The sequence below is a fragment of the Thunnus maccoyii genome, chromosome 22, assembly GCF_910596095.1.
Source record: "Thunnus maccoyii chromosome 22, fThuMac1.1, whole genome shotgun sequence".
Taxonomy (NCBI): Eukaryota; Metazoa; Chordata; class Actinopteri; order Scombriformes; family Scombridae; genus Thunnus; species Thunnus maccoyii.
The window spans coordinates 15,084,665-15,102,169 of NC_056554.1; the positions used below are offsets into that span (position 1 = coordinate 15,084,665).

The 17,505-nt window shown below is 38.3% G+C and overlaps 2 protein-coding genes across 2 annotated transcripts; one reads left to right on the forward strand and one right to left on the reverse strand.

The window, feature by feature from the left end:
• Positions 1-217: 217 nt before the first annotated feature.
• Positions 218-2,361, reverse strand: LOC121889506 (probable E3 ubiquitin-protein ligase ARI5). The gene is made up of 4 exons (XM_042401510.1): positions 2,217-2,361; positions 1,785-1,885; positions 937-1,110; positions 218-802 (listed from the first exon to the last, which is right to left on the reverse strand). Exons 1-4 carry the CDS (start codon positions 2,305-2,307, stop codon positions 347-349), a joined length of 822 nt encoding a protein of 273 aa, XP_042257444.1. The 5' UTR covers positions 2,308-2,361; the 3' UTR covers positions 218-346.
• Positions 2,362-4,300: 1,939 nt separating this feature from the next.
• zgc:194655 (uncharacterized protein LOC794380 homolog) lies at positions 4,301-5,205 on the forward strand. Its single transcript, XM_042402268.1, has 2 exons — positions 4,301-4,464; positions 4,959-5,205. The coding sequence occupies exons 1-2, from the start codon at positions 4,320-4,322 to the stop codon at positions 5,096-5,098; spliced, it is 285 nt and encodes a 94-aa protein (XP_042258202.1). The 5' UTR covers positions 4,301-4,319; the 3' UTR covers positions 5,099-5,205.
• Positions 5,206-17,505: the final 12,300 nt, after the last annotated feature.

Genomic DNA, 17,505 nt, shown 5'->3' on the forward strand with positions numbered 1-17,505 from the left:
GTACAACATCCAGCAAATTCAGTCCCATATTTGGAGAAAACATAGACATTCTGCTTTCATGTGGATGTAAACTTTATTAAGTGATGCAGTTATTAATGATGAACCATCATTGAGCAGACCTTAATTTGGAATTAACCTTGAGTGGCAAAAGAAAAAAATGTGAATTATACAGAATTAAGTGAATACAGCAGATATGTTGTAATAATATTTATTTAAATGAAGACTACATGTTTGGTTACTGTTGCAATGAGCATCTCCCAATGAAATCTAACAGGAAAAGTTTAGTGTGACAGAAGAAAGCTGTAAATACACATTATGAGTACAGATTGTGTGTGCATATTCCCTCTTAGTTTCTGTGCCACACGGGTATGGAGGTTTGTCTGGGAGCCACACCACCACTGCAGGGGATGAAGTAGGAACTTGTCTTCAGGCACTCAGGAGTGAGCTTCAGACACACAAAGCAGAACTCAATCTGACAGCGAGGACACAGGACATTCTTGCAGCCCGTCTTGTCGTGCTCCACCCTCTGACCACAGGTGGGACAGGCCCGGATGGAGGGACACTCGTTGACCCCTTCCACCTGAGGGAGGGCGGTCATCTTGCAATTCTTGAGCAGCTCGAGGTCATGGTTGACACAGCCATTGTTGTCACAGCGGTCAGAGCGTGGAGCTTTACCTTTCCACTGCTTCAGACACTGCCAGCAGAACTCATAGACTTTCTGCTTATCTGCTGTGCAGATTGTGCAATGCACACAGAGATTGGTGAGGTCCTCTCTCTCCACACAGGTTTTGCACCCAGGACACTGTTGGAAAGGATGTGAGAAACATTAAGTTATTTATGTGTTTTTCATGATTACTGGATGTTATAGAAAAAAACAATCTCTGCTGAACTCATAATTGACCCAGTCTGTATCTTTTTGAAGGTAGAAGCACTCACTGTTTTGAATTCACAGTATTCGGTAGCAGCCAGACGAGCGATGTTCTCTTCAAAGTACTGCATCTCTTCAGCTGTCAGCACTGCCAGCCTGCGCACCTCTTGATAAGACCACTCAGCATCACACTTGTGTAAGGTGCCATCCTTCAAAGCAGGGCACTTAAATTTGTACTGGCCCTAGAAATTAAAGAACAGATTAGGTAATATGGCCACTCCAAGATGTGGTGTACCTGTCTAGGGTTGCCATCACAGCAGCCAGTTGAATATCCCGTACATGTAGACTTGAGAGAGGTTTAATTCAGAATAATTAATCGACAACACTTTAAATGACTAAAACATTTAAACTCAGATCAGACCTGGAAAAACCGCACACTTACAAACTGAAGACATGACACTGTAGAAATGTGTCTTAGTTTCCAAGAATAAAATAAAATTTTAAAATTTGAAGATGAAAAAGATGTACAATTAGTAGTTAAAAGTCAGTGTGCCGTTGCCAATTTTAAGGAAACATGTATCAAAATAGAAAATATGGTAGCCTTTATGGTGTTGGATATCGAGCTATAGATTAATCTCTGCCATTAACACAACATTTCAACTATTTTCCTCTGTTCTTCTATGTTTTTGTGTTGTGTACTTGTTTTTGCAAGCTCTCCTGGGGGATGAAGTATTTTGAATTTAATTGAATTAATATATTGTCAAAATGCCTTTGTGGGGGCTTCAAACTGCCCTGAATGGACCCATATTACAGTAAATGGAAAGTAATTCTTAGGAGACAGATTTGGGAAACTAACTCTTATGACGGATGGAGCTAAACACACCCTGTTTAGTGTCAGTAAGGTAGTGGAAAGTACCTGATCCAGCAGACTGCGACACCACCCAGTGAGCGACTCTGGAGTGACGGCATGACCGCAGGACATCTCTGCTCGGAGACCCTGGTCTCCTTCCTCTGGGGCTGAAGAGCACAACAGCAAGACACATTATACTCAGCATCACAGTCACATATTTGCACAACTGATCCCACATACCTTCCTATAGAGAGGAAAATATAAAATAATGTTTTACATAGCCATCTTTCGTTACATGTCAACAAAGTGAAATTTATACGACAGTGCCAAAATCTCAGTTCAGCAGCAGCACCACTGGGTGCGTGAATTGACTTGATTAAGTTAACTTTATGTAAGCACCACAGTAATGAAACCATTACAAATAACAAACATGAGTTTAGGAGACCTTGCAGAGTGCCACAGTATAAATACTTTGGGTCATTTCTTCTTAGTACTTACGTAGTGGATCCAGATCATCTGGTCTGTTGACAAATTTCAGAGTCGTGTCTCTGGGGTCGTATCTTTTTTCCTCCTGATTCTGTGTAGACATTTTGTTTTAGATCAGCTTCTCTTTCCTCCGTGGACAAACTGCTTCTCTGTCTGCACTCAGTAAACACTGAGGCTGCCGGCTGTGTCGCTGTCAGTAGTACAATGATCAGTAATACACCCATGCAGGTTCATTCTCACTTTCGATTTCTTCCTGGTAGTTACAAGAAGTCACGTGAATGCAAGTTAGTAGCTCTAGATTCTGTCTATATCATTTGATTTATTTTTAAGCATTATTAAGGCTACAGGCAGCTTTGATGTATGCGCTTATTTGTGGGTAAAAGGTCTTTATTTGACTTTACTTTTACTTTAAAGGTATTTATTTACATTCTCCTATATTAATAATTATTTAGATACTGTTTATGAATATTATTTTACACTATGTTATTAATAAGTTGTTTCACAGTGTGGTGGAAGTTGACCGAATAAAGGAGACCAACAAAGAGAAATTTGTCTTTGTGTATTTAGCTTTTGCGCAAAAGGACCGAAACCTACAAAGTGACAGTCAGCGACCACCGAGGAATCAATACCGAGTGCATCGTCATCAGAGTTTTTATATGCATAAGAACAAAGAGTCAATAGTTACATTCAATGAGGGGAAACACATCAATGATTAAATTAAGGCATTCCCCTAATGAGGGCACACTCTTGTCTCAGATTAATGGGGTTTCAACCCTACATCATTAAATACATAAATGTGGTACACAGATCAGGCATTGTATACAGAAAGACAGTTCATTTATAGTATCAGGGGTACGAGCAAAGTTCAGCAGAAAGGGAGCCAGTCCTGCTTTCCACAAAACTGTAAACCACAGAGAATCACATTTAAATGCAAAGGTTATACACAAAATGATCACTTTTATTTTTTTCCTCTTCACACAGCAGCTTTTAATAAAACATCCAGAATGTGGAGACGGTGGTGAACAAGCGCTGCTGGAATATCGGGCGATTTCCAAGGGATTTTATGGCAAGACTCGATGCTGTTATGAAAAATAGGAAGAGGCAATAAAAGCACATACTGTATAGTTATAAAGGAATTGATGTGATCACATGTCATCCTGCCTGTGTGTTTCACAAAAACAGAGAAATTAGCTTTCACTTTGCATTTACAACATTTTTATCTGTACTGGACTACGGCAATGTTATCTATATGCACACCTCTGCCTCAATATCTTTCATTAGATTATTTGTTACCAGAGACACTTTCAGGACTCACCATTGTGAAATTATCAGAAAAATGGGATGGCCATCTTTGACCCTGAGAAGGAAACATCATTGTATTTTATTTATTTATGATTTATAAAGCCTTACTCAGTAAACCAGTGGTTCTCAAAGTGGGGTTTGGGGACCCCCATAGGTCATTGAGGGGGCTCCAGGGGTCCCCAGCAAAAAGGAGAATAATTTATTTTCACTATAATTCCATCCATAAGTAACACAATGACAGTATGTATTACTGTTTTCGTCATTGGTTTCATACCTTACTTATCACATGAGGGTCTTTGGTCTAATTTGTCTCAGTTTAGGGGTCCTTGACGTGAAAATGTTTGAGAACAACTACAAAAAGCCACCTGCATACATGCCCTCTGCAGTACAACCCATCGATGTACCACACTCGATGACAGGAAATCTCACTTTGAGAACACTGTGAGAAAAATGTCTTTTAGTTATCACGCCCCATAAACATGGAACAGTCTACAAAGACAAATAAAATTAGACACACTATTTCCCTTTGATCAATTTAAGCAGCTTACAGTTTTCATGTGTGTGTCAGGGCACCATTGAAAGTAAAGGTGGTTAAATAAAGGTTTGAATACATTTTAAAACAGTTCTTGACGCTGAGGAGATTAAAATATGTATTACTGTTGTTACATTTTTGTTAAGATGAAAGTGAAAGTATCCCTTGCCCCTCTCTGACGTCAGATCATTTGGTTATTTCAGTCAACACCCTGAAGAGGCATTAGCTCTCAGCGACAGAACCTGACAGGAGCAGCAGCTCGCACACAGAAGCAGCGCAGAATGGGGAAACTCTACCAGGTCGTTGTTCATGGTTTAAGGGGGGAGAAGATGGTGATTGACCTGTGCAACACAGAGGAGCAGATGCAGAGCATGACAGTGCTGCAGCTGAAGGAAAAGATAGCAGAGAGGCTTCCCGGGAGCACAGGTGGGCTAATGCAACTAAAAACAATACACTGAATAGTGAAATTGTGAATTCTCTTCTATAAATATATTGTTGTATGTTTTAAAATATAACAGGATGTCTAGAAATACAGATACATTATGTGTTCAATATAGTCAGCAGACGAGGAAGCTTTAGTTTTGTTTTCCCTGAAAAGTGGACGACCTTGATTTAGCCTATTTTGAACTTCAGCTGATTCTGACCTGCGATTTCAATCCATTACTGTTTTCAGTCACATTAAAGTCCCATAATTAAGAGAACTGTTCTATGGTTGCAGGGCTGAGAACTTTAATTTGAAGTTGAACTTGAAAGTGAACTTTTAAGGGCTGAGGAATGTTGTTTTTGGTTTTGGATGACTGACGACTGATTTTGTTTCTGTGTGTGTGTGTGTGTGTGTGTGTGTGTGTGTGTGTGTGTGTGTGTGTGTGTGTGTGTGCGTGCGTGCGTGCGTGCGTGCGTGCGTGCGTGCGTGTGTATAGGAGAGAGTTTGGACACTCTGCGGCTGATCTTCACAAACAAGAGCCTGGAGGGAGACTCCAAACTGTTGTCTGAATATGGGATCCAGCACAAGTCCGTCATCCAGATGGTGATAAGGGTTCCTGGAGGACTGGCAGCTTGATGGAGGCAGAGAGACCATCACCATCTTCATCTCCTAGTGTTCTTCCAACTCCTCGTCCTTCTGCTGGCTGTTGTTTTATGTCATATATTTGTTTACAGATTTTTAAAGATTTTACTGTATAGGATATTTTATTGCAACATTCTTGTTCAAAGTTCATGTTATTTCTAAAATGTTTGTTGTTAAATAAAAATGTCTTCACTAATGCTTCATCTTTACTTCAACATGTAGATATTAGGAGTCCTACACTAAGAACCCACATATACAAGACAGTTAACAACAATATGAAAGTCTCATCGCTATTTTCTGACGAATAAGAAAGCTAATTGTTATACAGTGTCCACCATGGCTCCCTGAAAGGGTTTTAGTGACCTACAACAATATCTAAAACTGTCAAATCTCTTTAAGTTGCATCACATTATAGAAAGTTGGATAATTACATTCTACATCAGCAATATACAAATCTTTCAAGGGAATTTAGTACAAACCCATTTGATCAAATTTATGAACAAAATCACAACACCTCTAGTGTGACTATATGGATTTTGTGATATGCAAAAGGAAAATAACTCTTACGTTTTGAATATAGAAATGATATTAGCTTCAATATATCATACACAAGTAGGCAATTTGCTATTTCTCACTTTATTACATTATATATATATATATATTTCCAGCTGCATATGCTGCATTGATGTCTTCCTGAAAAGAGATCCTACATGTTACTATTTATTTTAGGTTATACAAAACTCCTATATTGGTTGTTGAACTACGGTAGAGAAGCTTGTGGTTTATTATATGACACATTTTATGGTTATATGACACACGTAGGTCTAGGCTATGTGTTTCTTTGAATCTATTACCTTTTTTTCTCGCGAATAATATTCAGTTTCGTTGTTAGACGTGTGAGCCGTCTGTAAACAAATCCAATATTTCCGACACACTCTGAATGCAGCCTTCCAGCAGGCGTTTCCACAAGCGAAAGAAAGCTTCGGGAAGGTTATATTTAGCAGGATATAGAGATAGGACTGTTCGTGTCCATCGAGAATAAACAGAGAGGACAACTTGTTTTACAGGAATCTGGGGGAATGTCTTGAAAGTGCGAATCTTACAACTGAAGGTATTTCTGCTCAGTTTTTTTGTCATGAATTTGTATTTGTTCATAAAATAACTAGGCCTACTGATTTTCAGCAACTGAGTGTCAACTGCAAATACTTTGCACCGAGGTAAAAGAGGACTGATATCCAAAAGGAATCAAAATGAATACATTGGTGGAAAATGATCGACGGTTTCTCAACCATGGTTTTACCTCTCCAGGTAAGATATACAATATGTGCTGTTGCGTGTTTTATCATCCATAGTAATGGCATGAAGACCGTTCTGCAGTTCACATGTATTAATGTTCTCCCAGCGGCTGATATTAAGTACTATGGCTTGATGAACCAAGGAGCTACGTCTTACTTGAACAGTGTGCTGCAGGTGTTGTTCATGACCAAAGAGTTCAGAGAAGCTGTGGAAAGGTTTGTTACAAAACTTATATTGTAATATAATGTTGTCTTTATTTGAACTGAACTGAGGTTAGTGCTGTTCTGCACCACTCATGGTCTGTATTTACTTTCTGTAGGCACACCAGTGAAAATCCTGACACTGAGTGTTTTGAGCTTCATCTTAAAAACATGTTTGAAGACTTAAAGAGATATAATCCAGTTTAACATCACAAAGAAGCTGGGCATCAAGAATGGTACAGTATATTCTTTACACCTTACATGACCAAAGTTACAGTTAATTTGGGTAATTACATGTAGTAGTACAGCCTAAAATAATATCTAGTGATTTAGATATCTGCATCTTGTGTGCAGAACACTTTAACAGTTATCAGTAAATTAAGTCTCATTAATGGACAGCATATCTGATATACGGACAGTCCCAGCTCCTAGAAAATCCAGAGTTAATACAGTAAATTAGCACATGGAATAACAAAGTCTTTGAATAGGCTACATGTCAGAAGACCAAAACTTATTTGGTGGAAATTTTCTCAGTTTAAATTTAGGTTACATGAAGTGTAATATCTTGTGATTTAGATCTGCATTGTATGCACAAAAAGTTTTAACATACAGTAAATTGTATGGTAAAAAGCATCTCTCACTGCCAGTCAGTCAGCCCCCTTCCTTGTTGTATGTGCGCATGCTCACTTGCTCACACACAATCAAACAAACAAACACACACACAGGTGTTTACTAAACACTGCTAGGCTGAGTGAGCTGTGGCTGGGGAGCAACAAGCTTCGATTTTGTTGTGAGATGTGTGCTTATTACTACCTTTGGTGTACCAACGTAAAAACAAAAGGGGTAACCTATGTTCTGTTATCACTCTGGAGCTTGTTGTCTGCTCCTTTGTTGAGGAAATAATGTTATTTAGCTGTGTGTGTTAGGGAGAGGGCGACTTGTGATTGCAGGGGAGTTTTGTTGTGAAATGTGTTGTGGTCAATTTAGGCAGCTAGCTGTCTCGTTAGCTGGAGAGCTAATATCTGCAGGGTGTTTCTACTCAGATAGCACCGTTTTTGTTGTGTTGTTATGCTGGTTGTTTGTTGATGTTTTCCAAAACTTGACTCTGGCTCAACTTTCTGGCCGCAGGCCGATGCAGCGCTGCTGCGGCCAAAACGCCTGCCGGCTAAACGTACTGCCCCATTCAAATTAATGAGAGGACTGGCGTTTTCACCGCACTGCCTGATTTAGTCTGAATATGGCCTTAGTGGGAGAGAAGCAAGGCACTTGGGAGCATGCAAAAATATCACATCCACTGGGTTTTTGTGGAAAATCCGGCCTGGGTCCTCACATAAAAATCTGTCCACAGGCTGTTACAGGCAACTGAGGAAGTCGGGGAAGGTCTCATTTTTTTACGTTATATTACTACCTGTTCACTCATTGGCAATAAAAAACCATTAATATTATAATAATAATATAATAATTAATGTAAATTGCTTCATAATTTTACATATAGAACCTTTAAGCCAAATAGATTTTCTGGTGTTAGGAGATATCCCCTGTAGTAGTACAGAGTTTGTGTTTTTATTTTTTCTTTAGTTATAAGGGATACCAAAAGTTAATAGCTGAAGAAATAAACACTGATTTGTAATCTTTCTACCCTCAGTGTTTGAACAACGTGATGCTGCTGAATACTTTGAGAAGATATTAAGTCTGAGTTCTACGGCATCGCAGGTAAATACATCATTAATATCAACTCAAATAGACATGGCCTCAAGGAAAATTATCTGTAGCTGAAATTAAACATAACACTTTTATATCAATATCTGTTTGTTTTTTTTTAAATATCAATTTCAGTTTTTTTCTGTTTTCAGATTTTCCATGGAGAGTTGACACATACGATCAAATGCTCTGAATGTCGTACAGAGACAAACACTGATGGTCCATTTTGGCATCTTCCTCTTGCATTGGTTGATTCCTCCAGTGAAGACTATAGTGTGGTGAGGATCTGACAACCTGCAAACTTTTAAACATTTTCTTTTGTCAGGAGACATTTAGTAGACTAAATGCATCATTGGCAGACTAGATATTCAGTTTATCAAGTCAGCTGAGTGAAACATTTGTGATCTATCTATCTACTAAAGGAGGGAATCTCTGTATGTCTGTATGTCCTTCGTACATCTCTTGATGACACTTGGCTGGTGCATTGCTGGGGAACAAATGGATTACAATGTCGAATTTGGTGCAGTTTGGACACACGGCACGATTAATATTAATAAGCTTAAACTCTGAATAAACAAGCCATCAGCCGCTCCGCTCTGCAGCGGCAGGGCAGGGCTTCTGGGGTCTGACTTACTGAGTGGGACAATGGCACGCACCCCTCTAAGTTAAAGTGCCCAAGAGAGAAGAACGAGCATACATAGGAGAAAAAAAACAGAGGCACAGGCAGTAAAACTAGCCAATAGGAATGCAGCTTGATTTTATTGGCATCAGAATCAACCAATGGAAGGCTGTAAACTGCTTCTACGGTTCAACCTCAGTTTAGTCTCACTGGTGAAGTTTCTGTCTGGATTAAAACCATTTAATTTATTAAATCCGTATCGTTTCAATCGAGACATTTGTCAATTGACATATATATGTGGTTCTCAAGAAAAAATAAGAAATTGGCCTGTTCTGAACAGGCACATTTTCAACGGGCATTGTACTAGTATATAAAAAACTAGGAAATATTGTTATATATTATATGTTTTTGGGGTGTGTCACAGTCCATCTAAAAATCTCAGCTAGTTAAACTTAACATGGAGCTTAAGTCATCCACCAATGGACTTCATTATATAATGAAATTTGAACAGACAGTCTTACAGGTTTTGGAGACACCCACAAAGATACAACATGAGGTTTTTCAGTGCAGAGCTGATGAGATTTGAATATAATCAATGGTAAATGTCTTGTGTGAACATGGCACTGAATCATACAGGTGGGAGAATTTCTTTATTTAGATCCCCAATAGCCTCCTCAAAGTCGTTGCTAGTCTTCCTGGGGTCCACAGAGAAATGCTGCTGCACTGCCCTCTAATGCATGTGTCGAAATCTTTGAGCATGACAGCTGAATGCTCAGTGATGTCACAGCAGGTGGCTTAAAGGTTTTATATGTAGAATTATGAAACAATTTACATGTATTAATGGTTTTTTATTGTCAATTAGTGAACGGGTAGTAATATAACGTAAAAAAATGAGACCTTCCCTGACTTTCCTGGTTGCCTGTAACAGCCTATGGACTGATTTCTATGTGAGGGACCCAGGCCAGATTTTCTGCAAAAATCCAATGGAAGTGATATTTTTGTATGCTCCTTAGTGCATTGCCTCTCTCCCACTAAGGCTGTATTCAGACCAAATCAGGCGGTACAGTGAAAACGCTGGTCCTCCCATTCATTTGAATAAGGTGTTGGTACTCAGTTAGGAGTAGGTTTGGTTATTAGCAATAATTAATCATTATCGAAAATAATGATTAATTATAACAAATCAATAAAAATATTAATGTGAATGAATAATAATGAGGCACCACCCTGAGAGTCAGGGACCAGTAACCAAACAGTTACAACAGTCTCAAAAGGGTGTTGATTCGAGAATGTCAACATCCGAGAGATATTAACATTATAGGATGAACAGTGAAGGTTTGAATTTGAGCGCTGACCCTGTCAAAAAGCTGTTATCACAAGCAGTCGGACAGACACAAATCAATTTAGCAAGCAGCAAACAACAACAATACTTGACAGTATCCTCAGCAGCAGCAACCGGACTCATGGTCCATTAACCTCATAACAAACAACAGCAGTAAGGCTGAAAATAACACAGTAACCTATCTCTGCCCAGACTTAATCTTCAGTCCGTCTTTCGGGTCCGGCTCAGTTCTTCATGCTCTATCGGCGGGTTTCAAGGCAGCTGATCTTCGGTGGGGGTGTGGTGAAAACACGGAGTCGAGGCAAGTCTTCACAAGTCTTCGTGAAAAAATCCTTTTCTTTCTTCTGCAGGCAAACAGGGAGTGCTGGGTTGCAACAGCGGCTTCTTTCGGATCCGGTAATTGTGCTTGGTTGAACACAGAGGAATCTCTACTTGCCTAGCGAGGTTGAGATTGTGCGGCCTGGTTAGAGTTTAACATACGTGCCGGAGTTCATTCCTTTCATTAACTGTGCAGGCAGTTGGAAGTAAAGTTCTGACAGTGAAGTCACGGCTGGGAAGAGGAAATCCCATGCTTTTCCGGTGGGTCTTTTCCAATGAGAGCCGAGAGTTGAGCAGAGCATAATGGGAGTTTAAGTCCGTTTTGGACTCCTTTTGTTTGACATGGCGCCTTTCTTTGCTATCAGGCTTTGTGACTGTGTGCAGTCCTGCCTTTGTCTCATGCACATGGAGGTAGTGTGTTTAGCCTGTGGGCATTTTGGCTGCAGCGGCGCCACAGCGGCGCCACAGCGGCGCCACACTGGCCTGTGGCCGGAAAGTTGAGCTAGAGTCAACTTTTGGAAAACATCAACAAACAACCAGCATAACGACACAACAAAACAACAAAATAAAACAACAGTGCTATCTGAGTAGAAACACCCTGCAGATATTAGCTCTCCAGTGAATGAGACAGCTAGCTGCCTCTGTCGACCTCAACACACTTCACAACAAAACACCCCCGCAATGACAAGTCGCCTACTCCTGAGCACAGATAAACAACATTATTTCCTCAATAAAGGAGCAGACAACAAGCTCTAGAGCGATAACAGAACATAGCTTACCCCTTTTGTTTTTTCTGTTGGTAGACCAAAGGTGGTAGTAAGAAAACATTTCATAACAAAAGAGCAGTGCGTTGCTCCCCGGCCAGAGCTCACTGAGCCTACTGGTATTTAGTGAACATGGTTGGTAAAAAGAAGTTGCAGTTTGCAGGTTGGGTCAAGTTCGGGTGGTTGATTAATGCATATTTTTGCAGGTTGGGCAGTGCGGATTGGCTCTCACTTGCCAGTGGCAATGGCACAGCAGGAGCCTCTGTTTGTGTGTTTTAACTGGCAGTGAGAGATGCTTTGCTGAAACATGGTGCAAAACACAACGCTAGAGATCTTTTATGTAATTATGAGAAGTGAAAGCCAAGAAAAAGGCATCACCTGCAATAGCCTCACACGGCAAGCACACATGAGAGCAGACACGTGAGCACGAGCAACAGGATGTTGACTGCAGCTCATTTAACAGCTACAGGTGTCACTGTTGAGAGGGAAATTCTGATTCTTAGAAATAGAACCTTTAATTTGAGTGATGAAAGAGATGAAAACCTGTAATGATGCCGATTAAGGTTCATTATAAAATTCTACTTAATAAACTAGTCTTTAGGTCAAGATGATGTTGCACTCAATTTGTAGCACGCTTACCTTACAGGGAAAACTCAGACTGTTGTTGGTGATGGTGTTGAGTCGAGACTTCTTGCAATCAATAATGGGGTGCCACAGGGGTCTGGTCTAGGTCATTTACTATTTACATTATCTAAGCACTACTTTATCAATTTATATGCCGACGACAATTTTATATGGCCCTGGCTCTACTCCTAACCTCCTAACTCATCTTTAGTCTGCCTCTGAGGCATGCCAGACATCCTTTTTTAATCGTCACTTTTAAATGCATGTAAGACCAAGTACAGTGATGTTCAATATCTACCCCCAGAACACTACCTTTTTGTGAAGACTGTCTTTTAACTTTTATGTCAGTATTTGATTACAGAGTCATTCTATTCTGTCAAACTCCTAATGCATTATCAAAAGGTTCGATTAAGCAGCTTAAGGTTAATTGTTTATTGAATTATAAACATTACCTGCATAGAAATGAAGAATTAACCTGTTAAATTAATTAAACTTAATTATACAAAAAAAAAAAATTGCAGGATCCCTGATGACAAATACAAAACAGGTAACAGTAGGAAATACCCAAAATAATAAACATAAACAATCTTTTATCTTTAATCTTTGACAGATATGAAGAGAAAGAGAGCAGAGACATGGACAGTTTTGGGTCTAGACAAGTGAAAATGATGAGGGTTGAGGAGGAGGACATGTTCTCTGTAGAAACTCACACTGATCAGAATGTAGGGGATCAGAGCAATTACAGTGGAGGACTAGATGATGTTACACAGAAAATATCACAGGAACATGTGGAAGGAGATGTCAGACAGAACATACCGTATATTAGTGATTTTAAACAGGATGTCAGTGGTGGGCATGGTTATTTTAACAAACAAGATGACATGAGCAATACACAGATGACAGAAGAGGATGGAAAGACTGGAGACAGTCAGTCAGAAAAGAGAAAATCCTCCATAAAATACCTCAACAAGAATGACAAGGAGTATGAAGACAATGTTCATATATGTCAAAACATATATGAAGATCAGGAGGGTAAACAGAAACAATATTATGACCTTGGACCTGCTGGTGTGGACACACAGGGAGAAGAGGAGAGGATGGAAATAAATGTTAAAGGTAACAAGGAAAGAAAAACTGGAGATGATGAATCAGCATCAGGGAGTGTGACGCTATTATATGCGCTAAGATCAGAGGATTTTAACAATAGAAGAGATAGTGATGGTAAACAGAACATGCCAAAAGATAATCAGGGAATCAGTAACACTTTTTGTAAAAGACATCAGCAACAGAGAGAACAAAAGAGAGGAGATAATGAACAAAGGGCAGGGCCATCACAGAAACAACAGCACTTCAGTCAGGGTGTAGAGTATCCAAACAATGTAAAGCAGGAAATCAGTGTTACAACACATAAAGATGTTGGTATGGAGAAACAAGCCAAAGAGCAGAATGAAAATATTCAAAACAGGGAGGACTCTTCTTCTCGACAAGCAGGATTGGCAGGAAGGGGAAGACTGACAGAGAACCAGAGAGTTGGCAGTGACGAAAAGGCAAGACACGTGAATTCTCAGCCAAATGCAAGATCTGGATTAAAGGAAGATATGATGGACGTTAAAGATGGTACAAAGCAGAAAAAAATATATAATGTCAAGATAATTGAGGAACAATATTAAAAAAAACTGATAGTGGGATTAAAATAAGCAGTGTTACGAAGAACATAAGAATAACTGTGATGGAAACCCCAAGAGGCAGCAGTAGAGTCATGTAAGATGTAAGATTTATTAAAATAAATGCTTAAAGAAAATCTAATCCAAAAACAGAGCCACAGGACAATCTGTCAATGGGTGTGTGCAATTTGAACCTGAATGAGTCAAAGAAACACTACCAAAAGACTTATTGGAAGTGTAGAAGAAGGAGATGAGACAAACTTGCAACTGATTCAAATGCCAAAATATTGTGAGTTGTGCCTGACACACAAGCTGCTGAAATAAAACATAAAAGTAAGAAAAAAGATGTGGATGGGAAAAAAGAAGAAAAAAAGGGACAAAACAAAACTACTTTTTGTTTTTGTGCAGGCCAGATCTCAGAGTCGGAATAAAAATGAAATACAAACTTTGTCCATGATAACACAGATATTTTAGCAGTGATTCACAAGATTCTTATATTTTTTAGTTTAAATGTTGGATGGATTGGAATTTTGTTCATTTATTACCCCAGAAGATGAATCCTCCTGACTTTGGTGATTCCCTGAGTTTTCCTCAAGTGCCACCACAAGGGTGACATTTTTGGCTTTTAGTGAAAAGTTTCAACAAGTGTCGGATTGATTGTGAGATAATTTGGCATGTTCCTCCTGTGTTTACTGCTGTGTGAGTATGTAAATGTAGTGCTATGTTAATGTGAGCATAAAATGCTGAACTAAGAGGTGAACATGGTAAACATACCTGCTAAATACCAATATGTAAGGACCCATGCAAGCATTGTCATTGTGAACATGTAAGCATGCTAATGTTAGCATTTAGCTCAAAACACAGCTGTGACTAAGTACAGCCTCACAGAGCTGTTAGCATAGCTGTAGACTCTCATCCTGTTGATTGATAAGCTACTTGGTAATTTACACTGTGTCAGCAGAACTATGATATATTTTTCCTTTGCTTCTTTGTTTTTGGTTAGTGCAGTTTGAGGGTTTCTTTTGATTTTTATTCTGGTTCAGTCCATGCAGCAGATCATCTTGTTTATTTGGATTGTTTTGTGTGTGTATAGAGCAACAAATGTAAAAATGTTTAACGTCAAAAATGTCAAGGTATGAAGCAATAAGTTTTTTGTGTGTGTAAAATTCATTTCACATGTACTTGCTGAGTGATCATACTTTTTTTTGTCTTTTGTTGAACCTTTGAAGTTTTTAAAAAAAATTTACAGTCAAATGTATCGACCTATAGGCTAACATTTTATTTTCATGTTGAATTGCTCAAAGATACATGAATAGACGGCACAGAACGTAACGTATAATATGATCTATGACAAGAGATTGTTTGACGGAAATTAAATATTACATGTAAACCTATATATATATATAACCTATATATGTAAATATTTTATTTCCATTATGTGTTGTCTTATTTTAGTGTTATGTATTGTACTAAAATGAGAATTACTGAAAGAATCAAGCACTAGGCCTCCGCTCTGTCCTAAATGAAGTCATCATAAATCTAATAGACTGTGTTGTGTCACTGTGTTCTGAGATAAGAGTTTCACATTCATTTATTTAAACTTACAGTCATTTACAGGAATCCACATGAGTTCTGGACAGTCAGATGTGTTTTTCTCTTCTGTATCTCCTCTAATTGAATGTGTAAAGGTGCTGAAGCTAGACTATAATTGATTATACATAATATAGTAAAGACAATTTATTTCAAAATTTAATAACTTCATATTTTTAGAGTGAACTAAATGAAGAAAAGAAATAGTCAAAAGTCCAACTCTAATTAGTTTTACTCCTAATCTGTCCTCACATGACAACCTCACAAAGCCAGTCTGTATAACTGATTATAAGTAATATATTAAGATCATTTATTTCAAGATCCAATAGCTTCATATTTTCCAGTGAACTAAATGATGAATAGAAATAGTCAAAATTCCAAATCGTATTAGTTTCACTCCTAATCTGTCCACACATGACGACTAAAAAATCAAACAAATAAACAAAAACAACAACAACAACAACAACAAAAAACAGTACTAGGCTGCATGAGCAAAGCAAATCTTTCCAAGAGTGGTAAATTCTGGTTTAGTACCCCCTGCCCTCACATTTAGGGTCTGACATAAAAGGTTTAAAACACCTTATATTAACAACAATGGATGGGCTTGTTGCTAAAACAGCTTTGACTCACTAAAGAATATAAAACAGAGGCTTTCTGTTGATTCATCTGTAAATACCAGCTGAGGGTATGCTAATATCTCCTCCTTCTGTCCTGCATTTGGATTTCTCTTGTAATCCAGTGTATCAGTTTCTAGAAAATGTGTTGTAGTTGATGACCTATAGGCCTATATGAACTTCAAATGAAGGTGTCAAAATGAATCTCTGGGAAAATGGCCGGCATTTTTACCTCTCAAGGTAAGATAAGTGTTATATAATATCATACATATAAACATAATACATATACATATAAACATGCATTATTAAAAATCTCATCCCAGCAGACAGGTACCATAGTTTGATAAACCAGGGAGCAACAGATTATTTGAACAGTGTGCTGCAGACGCTGTTCATGACCAAATACTTCAGAGAGGCTGTGGAAAGGTTTGTTAAGTCCAGCTTTGTGCCACAATGTTTGCATTTTTAAATGTACCTCTGTGTCACTTTATGGGATAAAAAATGATGTTTTTGGTTTTGGATGACTAATCGTTGATGGTTTCATTTCTCTCTCTGTTTGTGTGTGTGTGTGTGTGTGTGTGTGTGTGTGTGTGTGTGTGTGTGTGTGTGTGTGTCTGTGTACAGGAGAGAGTTTGGAGACTGCTCTGCTCTCATTTTATTGCTACATTCCGGTGAAAATTTCATGTTTTTTGTTAAATAAAAAGGTAAAAGTCCTCTCTAATGCTTCATCTTTGCTTAAATATGCAGATATTAGGAGGCCTACGCCAAGCAAAGAAAGTCTCATTGCTATTTTCTGACAAATGAAGCACAGTAAGCTGTAATTTAGAGCATCAGGCTCTTTGATTGTTGTACAGTGTTCACCATGGCTCGCTGAAAGGGTTTTAGTGACCTACAACAATTCCTAAAACTTTCAAATCTCTTTTTAATTTGTATCACATTATAGAAAGTTTGATAATTAAATTTTACATCAGCAGTATACAAATCTTGTGTCATACAAAACTCCTATTTTGGTTGCTGAACTACAAAAGCGAAACTTAGGGTTTACTTTATGACTAGATCAGTATAGAGCTTTTTGTGCTACACAACACATGTAGATCTATTAGGCTCTGTGTTTCTTTGGCTCTATTACCTAAACCCTTCATCATCATGCGACAGGGAGACTCCACCCTGCTGTTTGAATATGGACCTCCCCTCCCCCACCCACCCCCGACATGCTTCTACTTTTATTACTCATATGTTAGATAAATAATTAGTTAATTAGCAATACAATTTCTCTATCTTCTCTCTGGCTTATTTGGGATGAAATTATATTTATAAAATTTCACTTGACATTTGTTTGCCTTTAGGGTTTCTGTGATATACAATATCAATCAATAATCAATCAATCAACAATCAGTACAGAAACTTGAATAAAATATGACTTTTCTGGTTTGATTTTCTAATCCAGGTCTAAATTACTATTTTTATGTGAAACAGAAATTATTTAGTTAAACAAATAGCATGTTTGTATCTTAACTTTTATTTAACAAGAAAAACAGTTAAATTCTACAAGGATAACATTGTCTGCTGTGGGCCTGACAGTTGTCCCACACTGAGGACAAAGGAACAAAGTAATATAGTGATAAAATAAGACAAAAAATATACAAACATTGGGTAACATTGTGGTGATTGC